The sequence below is a fragment of the Stylophora pistillata genome, chromosome 13 (genome assembly GCF_964205215.1).
Source record: "Stylophora pistillata chromosome 13, jaStyPist1.2, whole genome shotgun sequence".
Lineage (NCBI taxonomy): Eukaryota > Metazoa > Cnidaria > Anthozoa > Scleractinia > Pocilloporidae > Stylophora > Stylophora pistillata.
Genome location: NC_142531.1, coordinates 10,649,684 through 10,666,254, shown reverse-complemented (window position 1 = coordinate 10,666,254; position 16,571 = coordinate 10,649,684). Strand labels below are relative to the sequence as shown.

The 16,571-nt window shown below is 37.3% G+C and overlaps 2 protein-coding genes across 2 annotated transcripts in view; both read left to right on the top strand.

The window, feature by feature from the left end:
• Positions 1–1,157: 1,157 nt before the first annotated feature.
• On the top strand, positions 1,158–15,196 carry LOC148717592 (uncharacterized). The gene is made up of 4 exons (XM_088743737.1): positions 1,158–1,233; positions 12,654–12,968; positions 13,482–13,790; positions 13,921–15,196. Exons 1-4 carry the CDS (start codon positions 1,158–1,160, stop codon positions 13,956–13,958), a joined length of 738 nt encoding a protein of 245 aa, XP_088599863.1. The 3' UTR covers positions 13,959–15,196.
• The window catches only part of LOC148717587 (uncharacterized), a 61,119-nt gene continuing 47,318 nt past the window's right edge, over positions 2,771–16,571 (top strand). The window contains exon 1 of the mRNA XM_088742875.1: positions 2,771–2,987. The gene's annotated coding sequence lies outside the window, so the exon portion shown is untranslated. The remainder of the gene's footprint in view (positions 2,988–16,571) is intronic.

Genomic DNA, 16,571 nt, shown 5'->3' with positions numbered 1-16,571 from the left:
ATGGAAATTCGTAGAGTAGTCATATTTTGCTCGCGACGCAGTTTCGCTGGGCTCTTATCAAGATCTTACGGCATTCAATGCAACGTAGCTACAGGTCGCACTATCTTCTTGACAGTCCTCAACATTTGATAGTTTCCATTCTGCAGTCTCAACGCTCCGTCATATTAAGTCAAGGTAAGATGAATTGGCTTAAGTAGTGTTTACGGTTGCCTGAGGTTAATTTCCGACACAAAAAATGTTATGCTGCTGTTGTCTGAATGTTCATCGGTGCTCGAATAATTGGCCTGTGAAACTTTCTTTTTTCAAAATTCGCTACAGTCTTTTCTGCTGACAAGTTGTTCAGTTAAAGAGAAATGCACATTCTGTCTTTTGTTGTTGTTCACACGGCTTTCAGATGTGTTTTGTAAAGCAAGTGCCCTAAAGTAAGTCACAGTACTATCAATAATAACTATGTAAAGCATTGATTTTGTAATCATGATTGTTTACGTATTTTTTGTATGCCATGTTTGTACAAAGACTAACCAGCCGCACCAGTAAAGGGCCCAAAATAATTGGGAATGTACCGTTAATACACCAGTTAAACTGAAGTATTAAACATGAAAATGAATATTGAATTAAACTTTGTAAGAAATGTTGCATATTGTCAAATTACTGCTTTTTTCTTGCGCTCTATTCCTGTTCTAAATACCCCAGCGATGTTCCTCCTTGTTATCGCAGGGCGCTTTGCGCCATAAACTTTCATAGTCTTGTTTTGTTTTTGGCTTCGAGAGATGTTATTTTTAGGGATCTTTCCTGCGTCATTTTAAAAGGAGTACTTCTCGGTGAAGCTTCTGGAAATTCTTGGTCCGTCCCTAATAACAGGGGAAGCTTTGTTACTTAAAGCTAGCATCAGTAGAAGTAAAACTAGGTTCCGCGGTGAGTGATTCTCAGTTTAGTAATGGCTAGCGTTACTCACCACATCATGGCACATATGGATGTCGTTACATCAATATTTGGAGCGGCGGGGAAGTTGATTGGTTGAGTTATCAAAAGCCCGAACCAATCCATCGCCTGATCCTGAATTTATTTAACTTCTCCCGCGTGAGAATAAACGTCTATTGCCTCTTGTCACACGCAGGGAAAGTTACTAAGGCATAGGTTCTCAACAAGATTTTGCAATGTCGCCGTATTATGGCTGCTGGGATCCTGATATGGATTCAAACCATGGGCAAGGTGATAGCAGCCATGACAAAGGTAAGTTTGACTTTGCTGTAGTTTGAGTTGAATATAAATGCGGCGAAGAAATGTGCCCTACAACCCTTATTAAGTTTTCCCGCAATTGTCAGTCCTTTGCCTCTCTTTCACATTTCAAATATATTATTTTTAAATAACTTACTTCAAATTGAAATTTGTCAGACTTTTGGCACTGACTGAAATTCTCAATTTGCGAAGACTTGCTGTTAAGTTTTGGCGTATATGCTTGCATGTTGGTCTTAGAGAACACTTGCTCGCGCTGAGTCAAAGTTTAAATGTACATCGTGTTTGTATTTTGGTTTATTTTGCTTGCTCGGTAGAGCATGTTCTACTCGTTAACCATAGACTACGTTACCTATGCATAGTGACATGTTTCATACGACATGCATCCATACTCAAGGTATCTAATTTAGTAATGTGCTCATTACTTTCGGACGGTATTTTTTTTTTTTAAATCAACATTATTTATTCAATGAATAGTGTTATATACAGAACAAAGCTCAATTAAAGCTCACATTAGTGAATTTACGGTAAAGGGCCCACTGTGCAATGCACCAGTGCACCAGTGAAGGAGTCCCATCAGTTTACTCCGCCAATTTCTCCGCCATGTTTTTTTTTTTTTTTTTTTTGTTTTTCAGGCGCCCCCGGCCACGGACCCTTTAGTGCAATGGTCAGTGCTGCAACGGCCGGACGACATATACTTAACGGAACCGGAGTGCAATGGTTCCGCCGAGTAACGCCTGAAGGAGGGTACACCAGTACGCTAAAATCGCCCAGGAATCGAACCTGGCCCCCCGGAAGCGCTCCCCGCCTAACGGGGCACCTGAACAGTCGGGGTGTGCAATGATTGCTGTTGGGTAACAAGTCCCATAATGCAGAGAACTACATGCTATGAGACCCTAACCCGCGTCAGGTAAGTACGGTTTTTTTTGTTTTTCAGGCGCCCCCGGCCACGGACCCATTAGAGCAATGGTCAGTGCTGCAACGGCCGGACGACATATATACTTAACGGAACTGGAGTGCAATGGTTCCGCCGAGTAACGCCTGAAGGAGGGTACACCAGTTTTTTTTTTTTGTTTTTCAGGCGCCCCCGGCCACGGACCCTATAGTGCAATGGTCAGTGCTGCAACGGCCGGACGACATATATACTTAACGGAACCGGAGTGCAATGGTTCCGCCGAGTAACGCCTGAAGGAGGGTACACCAGTACGCCAAAATCGCCCAGGAATCGAACCTGGCCCCCCGGAAGCGCTCCCCGCCTAACGGGGCACCTGAACAGTCGGGGTGTGCAATGGTCAGTGCTGCAACGGCCGGACGACATATATACTTAACGGAACCGGAGTGCAATGGTTCCGCCGAGTAACGCCTGAAGGAGGGTACACCAGTACGCCTAAATCGCCCAGGAATTGAACCTGGCCCCCCGGTCGACGTAATTCGCCGTTTGGTACTTGACCTTTGACCAGCATCGGCTACTCATGGTTGTCTCAAAGGATAGTTTTATTACGCATGCGCAAAGAGAAACTAAATTTGCGAATGTTTTTTGCGTGCCTGTGCGGGTCGGCCACGCTTTGGAATATTTTTCCGAGAGAGATGTTCATCAGCATTATACTTTTGGTGTTTGCTCGCTTTTTGGATGAGGATGTTTGCATAATCAAAGTGCGAACAAAACGCGAAAAAAGCTCGTACATGTGAAGTTTGAAATTTGATTTGCTGAAGATCAAAACATAAACACGAAGAAAAAGTTTGAAATGAAGGTTAGTCTATAAATTTTGATGCCTTACTTTAATGAATCTCGAGTTTCTATGTGAAGTGTTTGATCTGATGAGAAAAGTTAATTTAGAATTACATTTTACTCTACTTCAATTGCCAAGTAAAACTGCGTTAAGTTTGATGCGGCCTCCAACCTTTAAATCACGTCGAATGACCGATCCTCTTTTCTTACGCTTTGAAGTCACTAAAGGTAGAAGGCTTTAAGAAAATATAACATATTCTAGCTTCAGGATTGAGTCACTCTTACAACAGTCTAAGGCGGATTATTTTAGTGAGGTTTCGGTGGATTTTCCAAGTTATGGCTAGCGCTGACACTACCGTCATTGGCCTTTTTTGCTGTGCAAGTCTTGTGTTGGTGGGGTTGGTTGGCGAATTGATCGATACTATAGCTAGTAAGTAATTGCGTCTTCATAGCAGTAATAGTCTTGCCTCAAGTAATCCGACTTTGGCTTATCTTTTCGCTGTGTTTTAGTGGGAATTTAGCAGAAATGCCTCTTTGGGTTTGAAATGTTAACTTGAGGAAAAACTTCGGTCGAATCAATATTTATCAGATGACTTCCTAACGAAGAAGAAGAAGGAGAAACTTTATTAGAGTGTCAAAAACCGTCTAGCCAGGGAACAAATCCCCTACTAATTTGGGGACACCAATTAGGGGAGAATATACAAACTAAATACAGTAGTAGATAAAATATCTATAGTTAACTTATTAAGAGATTTATAGTAAAAACACACAGAAGTCAAAATGAACAAAGGCTACAGCCTGCGCAGCCATCATCTAAAAGTTCACTTATATTAAGTTGGCGTATCTTGCTTTTAAACGACGTTAGGGTTGTGACGTCCCTGATACTCTTGGGTAGTTTTGTCCATAGCTTAGGCCCTAAATATCTAATAGAGTGCTTGCCATAGGTGACTGTCTCATACCTAGGTATAGAGAAATCTGCTTGCCGCAGATTGTAATTACTATTTGGTTTTTTAAAGATGTTACTTATATATGCAGGGCACAGTTTATGCCTTGCTTTATACATAAGTATGCACAGATCCTGTAAGCGACTATTTAGTAGTGTTGGCAGATCTGCCTTCTCTAATAGTTGTTCATAACTAGAACTTTTATCCTTGAAAACCGCTCTAAGTCCTCTTTCTTGTAGTCTTTCAAGCTTTCGAGTGTCACTCGCTTTACAAAAATGCCACACTAGGTGACAGTACGTGAGGAATGGTAATATCGCGCTTTTGAATAATATTAACTTAGATTTCATAGGAATTGAATTACGTAGTCTCACTGTCAGTTCAATGTTTATTGATTTAATTGTCGTTGAATCCAGCCGGTCTATTTCCTAAAAAGTTTCTCATGAGTTTAAAAATTAAGCCATTTTCTTTGTGTGCATGTGTCATTTGAAACGAATGGCGTCAGGTTTTTTCTGTTTATTTAGTCGAAGTAGACGATGAAGCTCGCAGATTAACAAACTTTCACTGGTTCTTCAAACATGAGACAAGTGATACACCAAATAGTTAGTTACTCAAGGGGCTGGAACTCCAACTCCAAGCTTCTTTAGACTGCTATAATCTGTTGTACTCAAGATGCCCCGCTTCCCTCAAGAGTATCTATAATGAACGAACCTCTCTTCAGAGGCCAAGTTTCACTAGGAAACCTCAGTAATTTATCTCAAAGTTTATCTTAACAGATCAATTTACCTTGGCAGGCGATAAAAAAAGGGTTCTATTTTTTCTATCAATTTTTAGAGTGATGACATTACCATAGAAACATTATCTTCAACAAATTTGAAATGCAAATTTTTCACTGATCATTCAGTTTTTGTCACATTATGGAAACGATATTGCCTGACATTTTGAGATGGTTATAAAACTCAAGGTTGTTCTGAAAATGGTTTTGCCAGTATTCTCATATATCTAATTTTTCTAAATATATTTGAGTAGCTCAACTGACAGATTTTAACAAAACTAGGCTATTTGATAGGAACTGTATGTGGTAAAGATTGAGCCAATTTAAAAAAACATGCATGCACAGAAGGAAACACAATAAATCTCGCTCAAAAGTTCCTTTTTTGTTACTCCCAAAAAATATGGTCATAAAATGACACTTTTCCGAGATTAATATCCGAGCATGCATAAGCTTTAGAATCTTTCATTTTGCAATCTTTTCCCTCACTGTTTTCTTTTCTGTTAACTTCTTTGAAAGGTATAACAGACCTATCAACAGTATGGGTATGTTTACTGCAAACCTTAAAGTCCATTTCATAAAAACTGCATTGACCTATACTGTTTTAATACACCTTTTTAGATGAAAATCATGCAGCATAGGGAGCCGTCATATTTGTTTTGCATGGTGACAATTTTAAAGCTCATGCTATTCTAGAATCAGACACTATTTATTACCTAAGTATGTAAATGCTATGTGACTGCTCTATGTAAAAAGTAGGTACAGGGTATTAAAATTCTATGTTAAAGTGATAGAGAGGGTGTTATTCAAATTGTGTGTAATTGCTATGACTTTTGCTATATATTTTGATAAAAAATCCTATTTTTTTACTAGTCAAATGGAACCTTTACATAGTGTAGGTAAAAGCTATGTAATACACATTTGAGCAGGCTAGCTTAGAAAATTAAAGATAGCATATAAATAGCATCTACATAGGTTTGAAATGCCAATTCACATAGTATTTAAATAGGAGCAAGTTGAGGCTCAGACAAATGAAAATTAAACTTATAGCCTTTTAATAGAATTAAAATAGAGTAAACTTAGGCTACCAATAGTCTTTTTAAGGTGAGTTAAAAACAATTTATATAGCTGTTTACCTATGTAAATGCTATGTGGCTGCTCTATGTAAAAAGTAGGAACAGTGTATTAAAATTCTATGTTTAAAATGACAGAGGGGGTGTTATTCAAATGACTTTTGCTACAAATTTTGATAAAAAATCGTACTTTTTTACCAGTCAAACGGAACCTTTACATAGTGTAGGTAAAAGCTATGTAATACACTTTTGAGTAGGCTAGCGTAGAAAATTAAAGATAGCATATAAATAGCATCTGCATAGGTTTGAAATGCCAATTCACATAGTATTTAAATAGGAGCAAGTTGAAGATGAGACAACTGAAAATAAACTTAAAACCCCTTTAATAGAATTAAAATAGAGAAAACATAGGTAACCAATTGTCCTTTTAAGGTGAGTTAAATACAATTTATATAGCTTGTTAATAGCATCAGTGAACAAGGTAAGTACTAAATTGAACTAGTGATCACACACCTTTTAAATAGATTTTACATACCATATACATAGTGCTAATTAGGATTTGAAGGAGGGGTTTGTTGATTAAATTATGCACTTGAATGGTGTGGACCATGCCACAAACCTATTTAGGCAGGAATATGCATGTATTTAGAGAACTGCATTCAAAGTAGCAATAATATAATCATTTGCTGGTCAAAAATATGCTTATAGTCCAACAAAATCAAAAGGTGCAATATTAAATTATAAAATTTATTACCTGTACATCTGTCTTTTTTGTAACAGGAATTACTTTAAATTATTTTACAGACACTTTTCAGATAAAAAATTAAAATATTATGTATTAAAATGTCAAACAAATCGACCCTTTAACTGCAGAGATCTGAGAACTAACTCACTCAAACGAAAAACTTCGTAGTCCACCATTGGTAGTGCTGAAAATATGTGACAACACTGTAGTCAAAAAGGTGACAATAATTAAACTCAAGTCGTTTGGATGACTTCATTACAACTCTGAGTTTACAGCTAGAGTACCTTAGTTTACAATAGTTGGGATTTACCCAGATACCTTATTCTGCAAAAGGTTCTGCTTTGACTTTTCATTGTTACTGTACGTAATATTCTCCCATCAATAACCTTTGTCTATTGATTCCCATAAAACTTATGAGTCGGTCTTGTAATTTTCTTGTAAAAAGGAGTGAATTAAAGTATGTAATCCTGAACAGCCAATGTGAATTTGTCAAAAAAAAGAATGATTGAGGATTCTTTTCATTTTTCATTGTCATCTCATCTTGCATCCTTTAAAGAAAATAAGAGAAAATTTTCCTTTACAAACATCTTTCCATTTTATTAATATCAATTACCAAAACCTTTGACCTTCTAATCATATTTAACTAGCATTCTTTCCTTCCTGACACTTAAGGGAAACAATTGCAGTCCTCTTTGCGATTAAATTCACTAAATTTTCTTTGGCCATATTTATCATGGCATATGCTTTTTTATAACAATTTTTCGTTTGATACCTTCTTTTTCTGCAAGGAAATGATGGTATTGCACTTCATTCACATGGCCTGCTTTATTCCACTGCGAGAGAGTGGAGACTGTGTAGGCTTCCTGTCGTCTCCATCTTTTGTTTCTCTTGGTTTCAGCTCTTTAGTAAGTTTAGCAACCATGGAAAAATCTGCAATTTTGTTTAAATGGAAATGTTATTTTAAAAACAAACATGACATTGGGTATTTAGTTTTAATTTGAATTCAACTTAGTAGTATTTATGCTTCTGAAAAAAGAGCATTCCTTCTACACTATGCAACACCACTGTTGAGCAGCTACCTGCCCAGTGACCACCTTTTCCTTCTCATGTTGCTAACTGGTGGGGTGTTCAAACTGCTTAAACTGTCCATTGCACAAGGAGAATGACAAGAAGCATGCATGGTGACAATTTTAAAGCTCATGCTATTTTCACATGTAGATCTAGTGCAGTAAAAATTCTATGGAGCCTCCATAAAATTTATTTCAAATTAAAATGTATTTAAACTAGTTTGACATGCATTTCACTTTGGACTTGCATTTCACCTTGCAATGCATGTCTTGATCCTGAAATTCTTATTTCTTGAGAGTGATGACAAGAATTAACTTTAATGTTCTCTGTTGGTAAAAGAGATGTGAAGTTGCCCAATAGTTAGTACAGTAACTATAGACAGATTGGATGGCAGTGACATTTACTGTGGCAAGCTGTTATTCAAGAGATTGTCATTAGTGCTAGAAGCTCACCACTGGTTTGAGTTATCAGCCTTTCATTCTTTCTACACAACTTGCCTAACTAGCTTGTTCTTTGTGTGAGTTGTGTTAGTATTTTATTGTGATTTTATGGTACAATTGCCAATAATGATTTTGAAAGTCTTGTCTAGATTTCAATCAGAAACGGATATGACTAGTGATCAGTTGAAATAATTTTATGGTCTTAAAGAATGTTTGAGCTTCCAGGATGAGAGATGAGTTATTTCTTAAGTGATTGATATAGAATTGCCTGCCATAAAATAGGCACTGCCAAGCCCCTTTCTTTAAAATAGGCAGCTAAGCTGGTGCTGGCATTGAGGCATAAGATGGAGGTTCAAAGTGCCCTTTTGACTAAGTCTCAGTTCTCTAAAGTCTTTTAAAGTGTAAATCATCCATTTCTACAAAGGCATCTAAAAAGCTGTTAATGTTATTTTAATCTGACGTTGTTTAGTCTTGTTCCCAGGGGAATCGCATGCAGCCCAAAGCCCAGTCAAGAGGCAAAGAACCCAACCTGTGAGGTGTAAGGGGAATGAAGTCCTCGCAAACATTCAGGGTTGAGTTCTTTGCCTTGGTTTCAGGCTGGGATCCCATTATGGGATAAGCTGGCTATCTTGTCTTTGTACACACCTCTCCACGTATGATGCAATTCTCATCTGTTGAGGTTTAGGGGAAGTTTGAACAAAGTAGAATATTTAAATTTCAAATGAAATTTTCCACATCACAAACCATATCTGTACTTTGATAATCTCACTTTTCTTTACTTGATAGTGACTCTTTGTGTGAATGATGTGAAAAAAAATTTTGACCAAAAAAAATATCTGCTAAAATGTTTATTTGTTGCTAAAATCGCGAGTACACTGCATTACATGTTGCAGTTGAAGAAAATGTTCACTTAAAAGTGAATACTTTAACTGTTCTACACCAATTTGAGAAAGCAGTGACATGTTAAATGACTTGCCATTATGCGTGTACTTTTTGATAGGCTTCTAGCATCCTTCACAAAACATATGCCTGCTATGCATGCAAGAGGCATTTTTTGGATGGGTGGGCTGTCAGATGGGGCACTGACAAGTATGGTAACTGTTTTTTTTTATTTCAATTCTGTAAAAGAATCAAAGTGGCTGTGAGCCACTGAACTCAGATTGTGGTGAATGAAAGGCTGGAAATGAACTTTTCGTGGTAGTTCATAGCTTAGGGGGTCCATGTCCATGAACTTTTTTTTAATGGTTTCTTGTATACTTTTCTTTGACAAGCAGTCACAAAATTTTGTAAAAGGTTTAGTAAGTTGTATTTTGACTTGTTAATCAATGATAAAGAGTGTTTATGTGACAAAGATTATCAAGGAGTGCCTCCTGGTACTGTTGTTAATTCTTTTCTTCTCAACAACATTGACTTTATTTTTTTTTTAATTAAAGAAATAAAGGCCTTTGTAGGCCTCAGTTAGCAAAGCTATTCTAGGCGGGCTATCTAAACAGACACTGTATAGGCTCTCACACATACACACACACCCAGAGACACACACACACAGACACACGCACCGACACACGACAATTAAATAAATAAATGAGCAAATAAAAATAAATTATAATAAATAATAGTTTAATCATGTTAAAGGTTTTAACTGAGCCAGTCACATAAGGGAGTTTTTAACAGGTCAAAGTGAAAGCTAATCAGTTGAAATACAAATTTAAGCTAGAAACGTCAAGGTAGCACCAGTCAACATTCATCTCCTCAATTTCAAGAATTTTCAAAAGCATGTGAGTTAGCTTACATTTAAAAGGTGCTTTCCTTAGCTTACGAAGAAAGCAACTGATGATTTGTTCTCGCCTGTTTTATGTAAAAGCTTCCAGCTACTGAGAAACGGGTAAAGTAGGAGTGAACCTGTTCAGAGTGAGTAAAAAGTTCAGAAATATTGGGAGGAGCACAATGATTTTTGATGTCATGTAACAGAGAGGCAACCAATTTGAAGTAAAGCATTTTTATCGGTAGAATTCCCGAACAACTAAAAAGAGGAGCACTGTGAGATGTATAATGAGAAAAATACATTAGACGAAGAACCTGCTTTTGTAAAATGACGATTTCCTTTAGATGAGTATTCGTGGCTCGGCCCCAAGCAACGAGACCATAGGAAATATACGGTTCAATGAGCGAGTGGTAAATGTTTATAAGAGTAGTGAGAGGTACCAACTGTCTTAGCCTCTCAATAATACCGATGCCTTTGCTTATTTTCATGGAAATGTAGTTAATAGGGTGCTTCCAGGAGAAATTACCGTCAATTAGAACAACTAGGTATTTAAAATATGTCTTACGTTCAAGAGATATTAATTCCTCCGAGTTATTATCAAGTATTTTAAGGTTTACTTCTCGGTATGGTTTGTGTTGATAAGGATGAAAGATAACGAAATTAAATTTAGATATGTTTTAAGAAATAATTTATTTGAATTCAGCCATTCACACATATTTAATAAATCTTCATTGATGACAACTTCATGTTTGTTTAGATCTTTTTCTGCATATAGTAAATTGGTATCATCAGCAAATAGGTAAAAGTCAATTAAACTTTTTAGAGGAATGGTGCATGTCATTGACATAAATTAAGAAAAGGAACGGACCAAGTACAGAACCTTGAGGGACTCCACACACTATTCTCTCTTTGCTAGAGACAATAGAACCGATTTGGGTTGATTGCATCCTGACAGACAAGTATGACGAGAACCAGTCATTAATCAATCCTCTAATTCCTTAATAGTGTAATCTATGCAACAAAATCGAATGATCAACTGTGTTGAAGGCCTTTTTCAAGTCAATGAAAATGCCACAGGAATATAATTTTTTATCAATGTTGTTTTGAATTTTATTTAGAATATCCAGAATTGCGTGTTGAGTTGAGCAGTTCTCTCTAAATCCATATGGTGATGTGAAAAATATATCATTCTTATTAATTTTACAAAAGATTTTAGGCGTTTGTACATTAGTTTTTCGAATATTTTCGAGATATAGCTTGACGTGCGAACTTCAACAATAAGGTCACACAAAATTGCCTGACCTAAGTGCCACTAATGTAATGGCATGCAATGTGTGCAAACAAGAAAATATATACAAAAAACCCAACAAAATGTCAATGTTCAGTTGGGACATTCTCTGGCCAGTGTTCAATTAAATTGGGTGGAACACTCCTCTAGTAACACCAGCTTCCCAACTGGTTGCTTGTATTCTGCAGCTTTCGTTTTAACTTTATAAACATGAATGGTGTCATCTCTTCCTGGATCCATTTTTGTGACATGCAGAAGGGGCCAATCTGCTCTTGGTGTCTTCCCGTCAGTGTCCAGAACCAAATCTCCAATCTTAAGTTTACATGTGCTCCAATTCCATTTCTTTCGAGCAATCAGAGTGGGTACATATTCTCATAACCACATTGTCCAGATCTCATTAATAATGACTTGCCTCTATCTCCCCCTCTGATTTCTCACTGGAAATTTCTGTGTCTGACAAAACCCCACATGGTAAAAGATGATTTGCATGAGAGAGAGAAAAATGATTTGTTGTGATGGCTTCCAAATCATTGCCACTTGAACTGACCTTAGTGAGGGGTCTGCCATTCAAAAGAGCAACATTTACTGTTTTGGCAAAAGCTGTTTCGAGGACTTCATCTGTCAGTTTTTGGCCATGAAGGACAACCTTCAGAGCTTTCTTACATGACTGAACTAGACTCTCCCATATGCCACCAAAATGAGGTGTAGATGGATTGATCCAGAGGATTAAAATGCTGTAAGGTTTTGTTTCAGCTCACATCTGCTCCAACAAAATTATTCCATTATCGGAGTATATATCTGTTACCAGAACACGTCTTGCCACAAATCTTTTGAGGGTGTCAATTAATGAATACCGGTAGGTCTCCAATTACTTTCCTACCTCCAGATGTATGGCCATGGTGGCCATAATGGTAAACAAACATTCATAACGCTTTCCTTGCTTGCAAAATTTGGTGCTTGAAAGTAGTTAACACCTACTCTGGTGCAAAAAGCTTTGATGAAGGAATGACTTCGAAAAAAAAAAAACTTCTGGTCGGAGCATTAATACCAATAATAGTTGACAGTTATTCAATGAAGTAGGGGTGAATAGTGATGGAGAAATATCTGCCACATTTACCGACTCTGAGGTGAAAAACTGTTTTGGTATATACCACACAGAAACCACAAAAAAAAAAAAATAGTTGACTTTTGTCAGTATACTGAAAAAGGGTTGGAAATTAAATTGTTCAAGCACAGTTTTGTCTCTTTGGTTGCTCAGAGGTGAACATGAGTACTTGCTAATCACTTCTGATAGATTATAATAAAAGATATTAATGCCTTGTCCATGCAGTGTTCTCAAGCTTTTGTAAACTGGGAGAACAGTGCTTTCTTCTGCAGATTGTTGAAAAATGTATAATGGGACAATGATATTTCACTTTTTGCATGATATCATGCTCAGTGGATGCTTGTTGTATGGAAGTTGAACATGAGTGTTTAACTAATTTGCATCTGTTCAGTGTGCCAACAATACAATAGACAGAAAAATGATAATGGAAAACATTTTCCTTTTATTATTGCAGCTGTGAAAGAGTTGTAACAGTATGTACTTTTTCTCCACAGGAGCCGTCATTCTATTTCTCCTTATAACACTGTTTGTGACAATAGCATCAGTCCTTGCTGAAGAAAGAGTTTTCAATGCCTTCACTTCATCAAAGGCCTTTTACATTATTGGCTGCTGTCATGGCCTGGCTGTGGCGTGTTTGGTCCACCTGGTTAATAACAGTGTCATCTCGATCACAAATACAACTGATCATACAGCATTAGAGGTATGCTGGCACTTCGTGGCATCCTATTCCTTGTGTCTTGTCCTGTGTAATGCTGTCTTCAACTGGAATCGTAATCTGCTTGCTGTGGCCTGCACAGGTGGGAGACAAGGTAAAAAGAGAATTGAGCATGAATTGAAGTATTCTTTGTATTTTCATTCCTTTTGGTGAGAAATTGTCTGTAAAGGGAATGACCACTGTGTGGGTTCATCAATGCTGATATTTCCCTGTAAATTGGTGATGTTAATTTAAAGTCTATTCAAAACTTGTTTTGTTTTAGAGATTCTGAAATGTAGATTTACTGAAAACCTAAGTTTAAGGTACAAATGTTTTATTGTTGTTACTATTATTAACTATTATAATTAATATTTCATGTTTTCTGATGGATAAAGTTAAGTCCTGCTGGGTGAGGTCTGTTTAAATTGAGATAAGCTTTTCAGCCCCTAAAATTTATCATCAAGCAATGAAGTTACTTCTCTTAACGCACACTGAGTTTAAATAAATTATCCAGCAAATCAGGTAATGTGAATAAATGGACTTATTAGTTGAAAGATGAACCATCTTTAAATTTCATTAGCAGACATAAAAACTGACTTGTATTTGCAAATGACTGCATTCTTAACAGTGAGAATAGAAGGTGTGTTGAAAGAAGGTGTACCCACAGACAGAGAAATTGCTGAACTTGCCACACACACTGTGGAAATCTGGAAACGTCTCAGCCGAGCTTTGGGCATCCAAGAAACCATCATAGTACAGATACAGATTGATGAAGATGATGTGTACGAAAGGGCATTCTCATGCTTAAACAAGTGGCGTCAAATGGTGGGAGGTCAGGCAAATTACGAAGCTCTGGCTCAAGCTTTGGGGCGCGAGGAGATAGCAAGAAATGATTTGATTCAAAGGTTTTGTTACGCTGTATTGGAAGAACCAGATGGTAAAGTGTGGTTTGTTCATAAAAGATTTTCTTTTGACAATAACAGCCAACATTACTTCTGAATTAAAACTAATTCCATTTTTTATGATTATGCAAATTATATAATTATATTTTTGTGATTTAATTTCAGGGGCCAATGACAACCCACAGGATGGCACAGCTGCATAAGTCAGAAAGTCCAACTCCCACTGCGGAATGGGAATAATTCAGCTCATGAATTGAATTTCATTTTTTCCTCTATTTAGTTAAGACTTCTAACATATAACTCTTGTTAGTAGCTGCAGTGAATTTTGTTGATTTGTGCAGAAGAAAAGCTTTTGTATCCTTAGAAATGAGCTAATTTAGAAAATTTCTTCTAAGAAAACTCTCTAATAGATTTTACAAGGTTGCGTGTAGATGCAAATATTATGTTTCAGTGCAATGGTTAACCTCCTTAATGTTTACCTTTTGTATTTTAAGCCGTTTTACAAAGCGTTATTTGAGCCCTGGATTTCCTAACATAGAGCGAGGTGACATGCTTTTGAAAAGAAACCTTTTTTCATTGAAAAATTGATTAAAGAGAGTTTTCTGGTCGCACTGTCAAAGAAACGCCTAAATAAAAAGGTTTTGTACGCAAGCACAAATATCTTTTGGATTCGACTCTGAGACACTGAGTTAGGCGCGCATTAAAGTGATTCTGAGAAGGACTCACAACACATCAATGCCCAAGAACGTAAACTATACTACTATTGTTATCATTAAGGACGGCATTGAGAAAGCCAAAACTGAAATAATGACAACTAAACAGCTCGAACAGTCGCGTGAGCGGGCTTAAATGAGAGGTATCGAACTGTTCCATTCAATTTAAAAGAGCTCGTAAAACTTGGCATTTGCTCGAATTGCTCGCAAAAATTACACGGGTGCTCGCTTGCTCGTGGTCGCAAAATTTTTGCAACTGCACGCATGCTCGCATTCTCGTTAACTTGTTCTCGATTGCAGGAAATTTTGTTAATCTTGCTTCGTAGTTATTTTTTTACAGAATTTATATTAACGATAAAGCAGTTGTGATATGGTTAAAACAAAGAGGTTGAAACATCCTTACCTCTGGCTTCAGTCTTTCTTCAAGAGTTCAGCCTGTGGCTGACTTGGAGGCGCTGTATGTCTTATCGGGAAAACGCACGAAGCGCTATGACAAGCATTTCGTTGATTGGCTTATTCTTTATCATATTTGATCGTCACAGGCTTTGTGCTTGAGAGGGGTACAGTTCCGCAGTTCAAATATGTGATCTTTCATCTATTGACTTATTTCTTCATCATCTATAGGTTAATCACGAACTCACAACGTGAGTTGGGTTAGCTTGATTGCTTAGTTAGCATTGTGATTCCGTTCAGGGAAATTAAAAAAAAAAAAAAAAGGCCTGGTCGCAGCCTATTAACAAGTGCCCAAAATATTTCATTTCTGTCAAAACTTGGTTCTTATTAACCGAGCGGGAGGTCTGTATGGGAGAATCTTGACCGAGGTCGCCAGGAGAGACCGAACGCAGTGGGGTCTGTACCAGCGACCGAGGTCAAGATTCTCCCATACAGATCGACCTAGCTCGGTTAATAAGATGTTTCTTATATGGCTGTGTCTCATATCCCAATTTTTTTTACATTCTTTGTACTTTTTTTTTTTTTCTAGACCGGTCTAGATGCCGGTCTAGATGGGAAAATCTAGACCGCTTTTAGTATTAATTTCAGCCAATCAAATTCGTGAATTCGGTAGTTCCCAGTCCTTGGACCACATGTAATAGTTCATACTGGTTTTGCTTGTACCCTCAGTAGATTCCCTTTCATTACTGGAAGCTAGCCTTAAAATTGTTCTTTCTTTGACCAGTATCCCGGGTATTTTACCTAAAGACTCAAACCTTCTTTCGTTTGAGCAAGGAAACATGACTGTAACAAGATCTATTTACCAGGAAATTCTGATAAATTAAGAGGAAGCTCGACGTGACGGGAGATGACATAATCTTCTGTGGAGACAACATTACTAGCGAACCTATGTTGATCTTATAAATGCCTATTTTTTTAGCAAATTATCAGGGTTTGTAGATATGGATTTTCCAGTGGGCAATGGGAAATAAAATGAACGGACTCAATATATCTAAACAGTGTACTCGGATCGCATTTTGTAGTGTTTTTATCAACCTTGGAAGCTTCCTGGCCACTAGTAATAATAGCTATTATAATCTGATGCCAAACGGTGGCATACGAAACCCGATTAAACAAAACAGCATTAATAACAGCCCTCGGTCGTTTGGGCTTCACCGGCTCACAGAAATTCTTAAATGAAATGTTGCTTTAATTATTTTGATCAAAAGCTAATGGCTTAGCCAAACGAGGAGACATGTCTAGAAACTATGTTTCCATGTCGCGCGGAAACACGAAATGTTAGAATTCTTCACGAAAGGCACCCGCGAACGGGTAGAAAGTAATCTAGAGAAGTACTACTATTACTAGTACTATTTGATCTTCAGAGCTACCACTAGAGTTTGTCAGATCCGTTCGGCTGTTATTGGTTAGATTCTGAGAAGCCTCCAGATAAATAAAGCTTCATTGCGTTAAAGCTTTTTCAGTCAATTAGCGGGAAACCAGATTGCCGATCATCAAAACCGAAGCCCGAGATGCTTGTTATACCGAATCTCACGTTATTTACATTAGATAACCAAAAAAACACCTTCCATTTTAGCGTCGGGCTAAAAGAGATGGAAAACTTTATATCGCGGCCTTTGGATCTAGTACATCTCCTTGAGAAAAAACTCT

Coding starts and splice junctions, on each gene's coding strand:
- LOC148717592 (XM_088743737.1), top strand. CDS start 1,158: ATGTCGCCGTATTATGGCTGCTGGGATCCTGATATGGATTCAAACCAT. Junction 12,969..13,481: donor CTGCACAGGTGGGAGACAAG/GTAAAAAGAGAA, acceptor CATTCTTAACAG/TGAGAATAGAAGGTGTGTTG. Junction 13,791..13,920: donor TGTATTGGAAGAACCAGATG/GTAAAGTGTGGT, acceptor ATTTAATTTCAG/GGGCCAATGACAACCCACAG.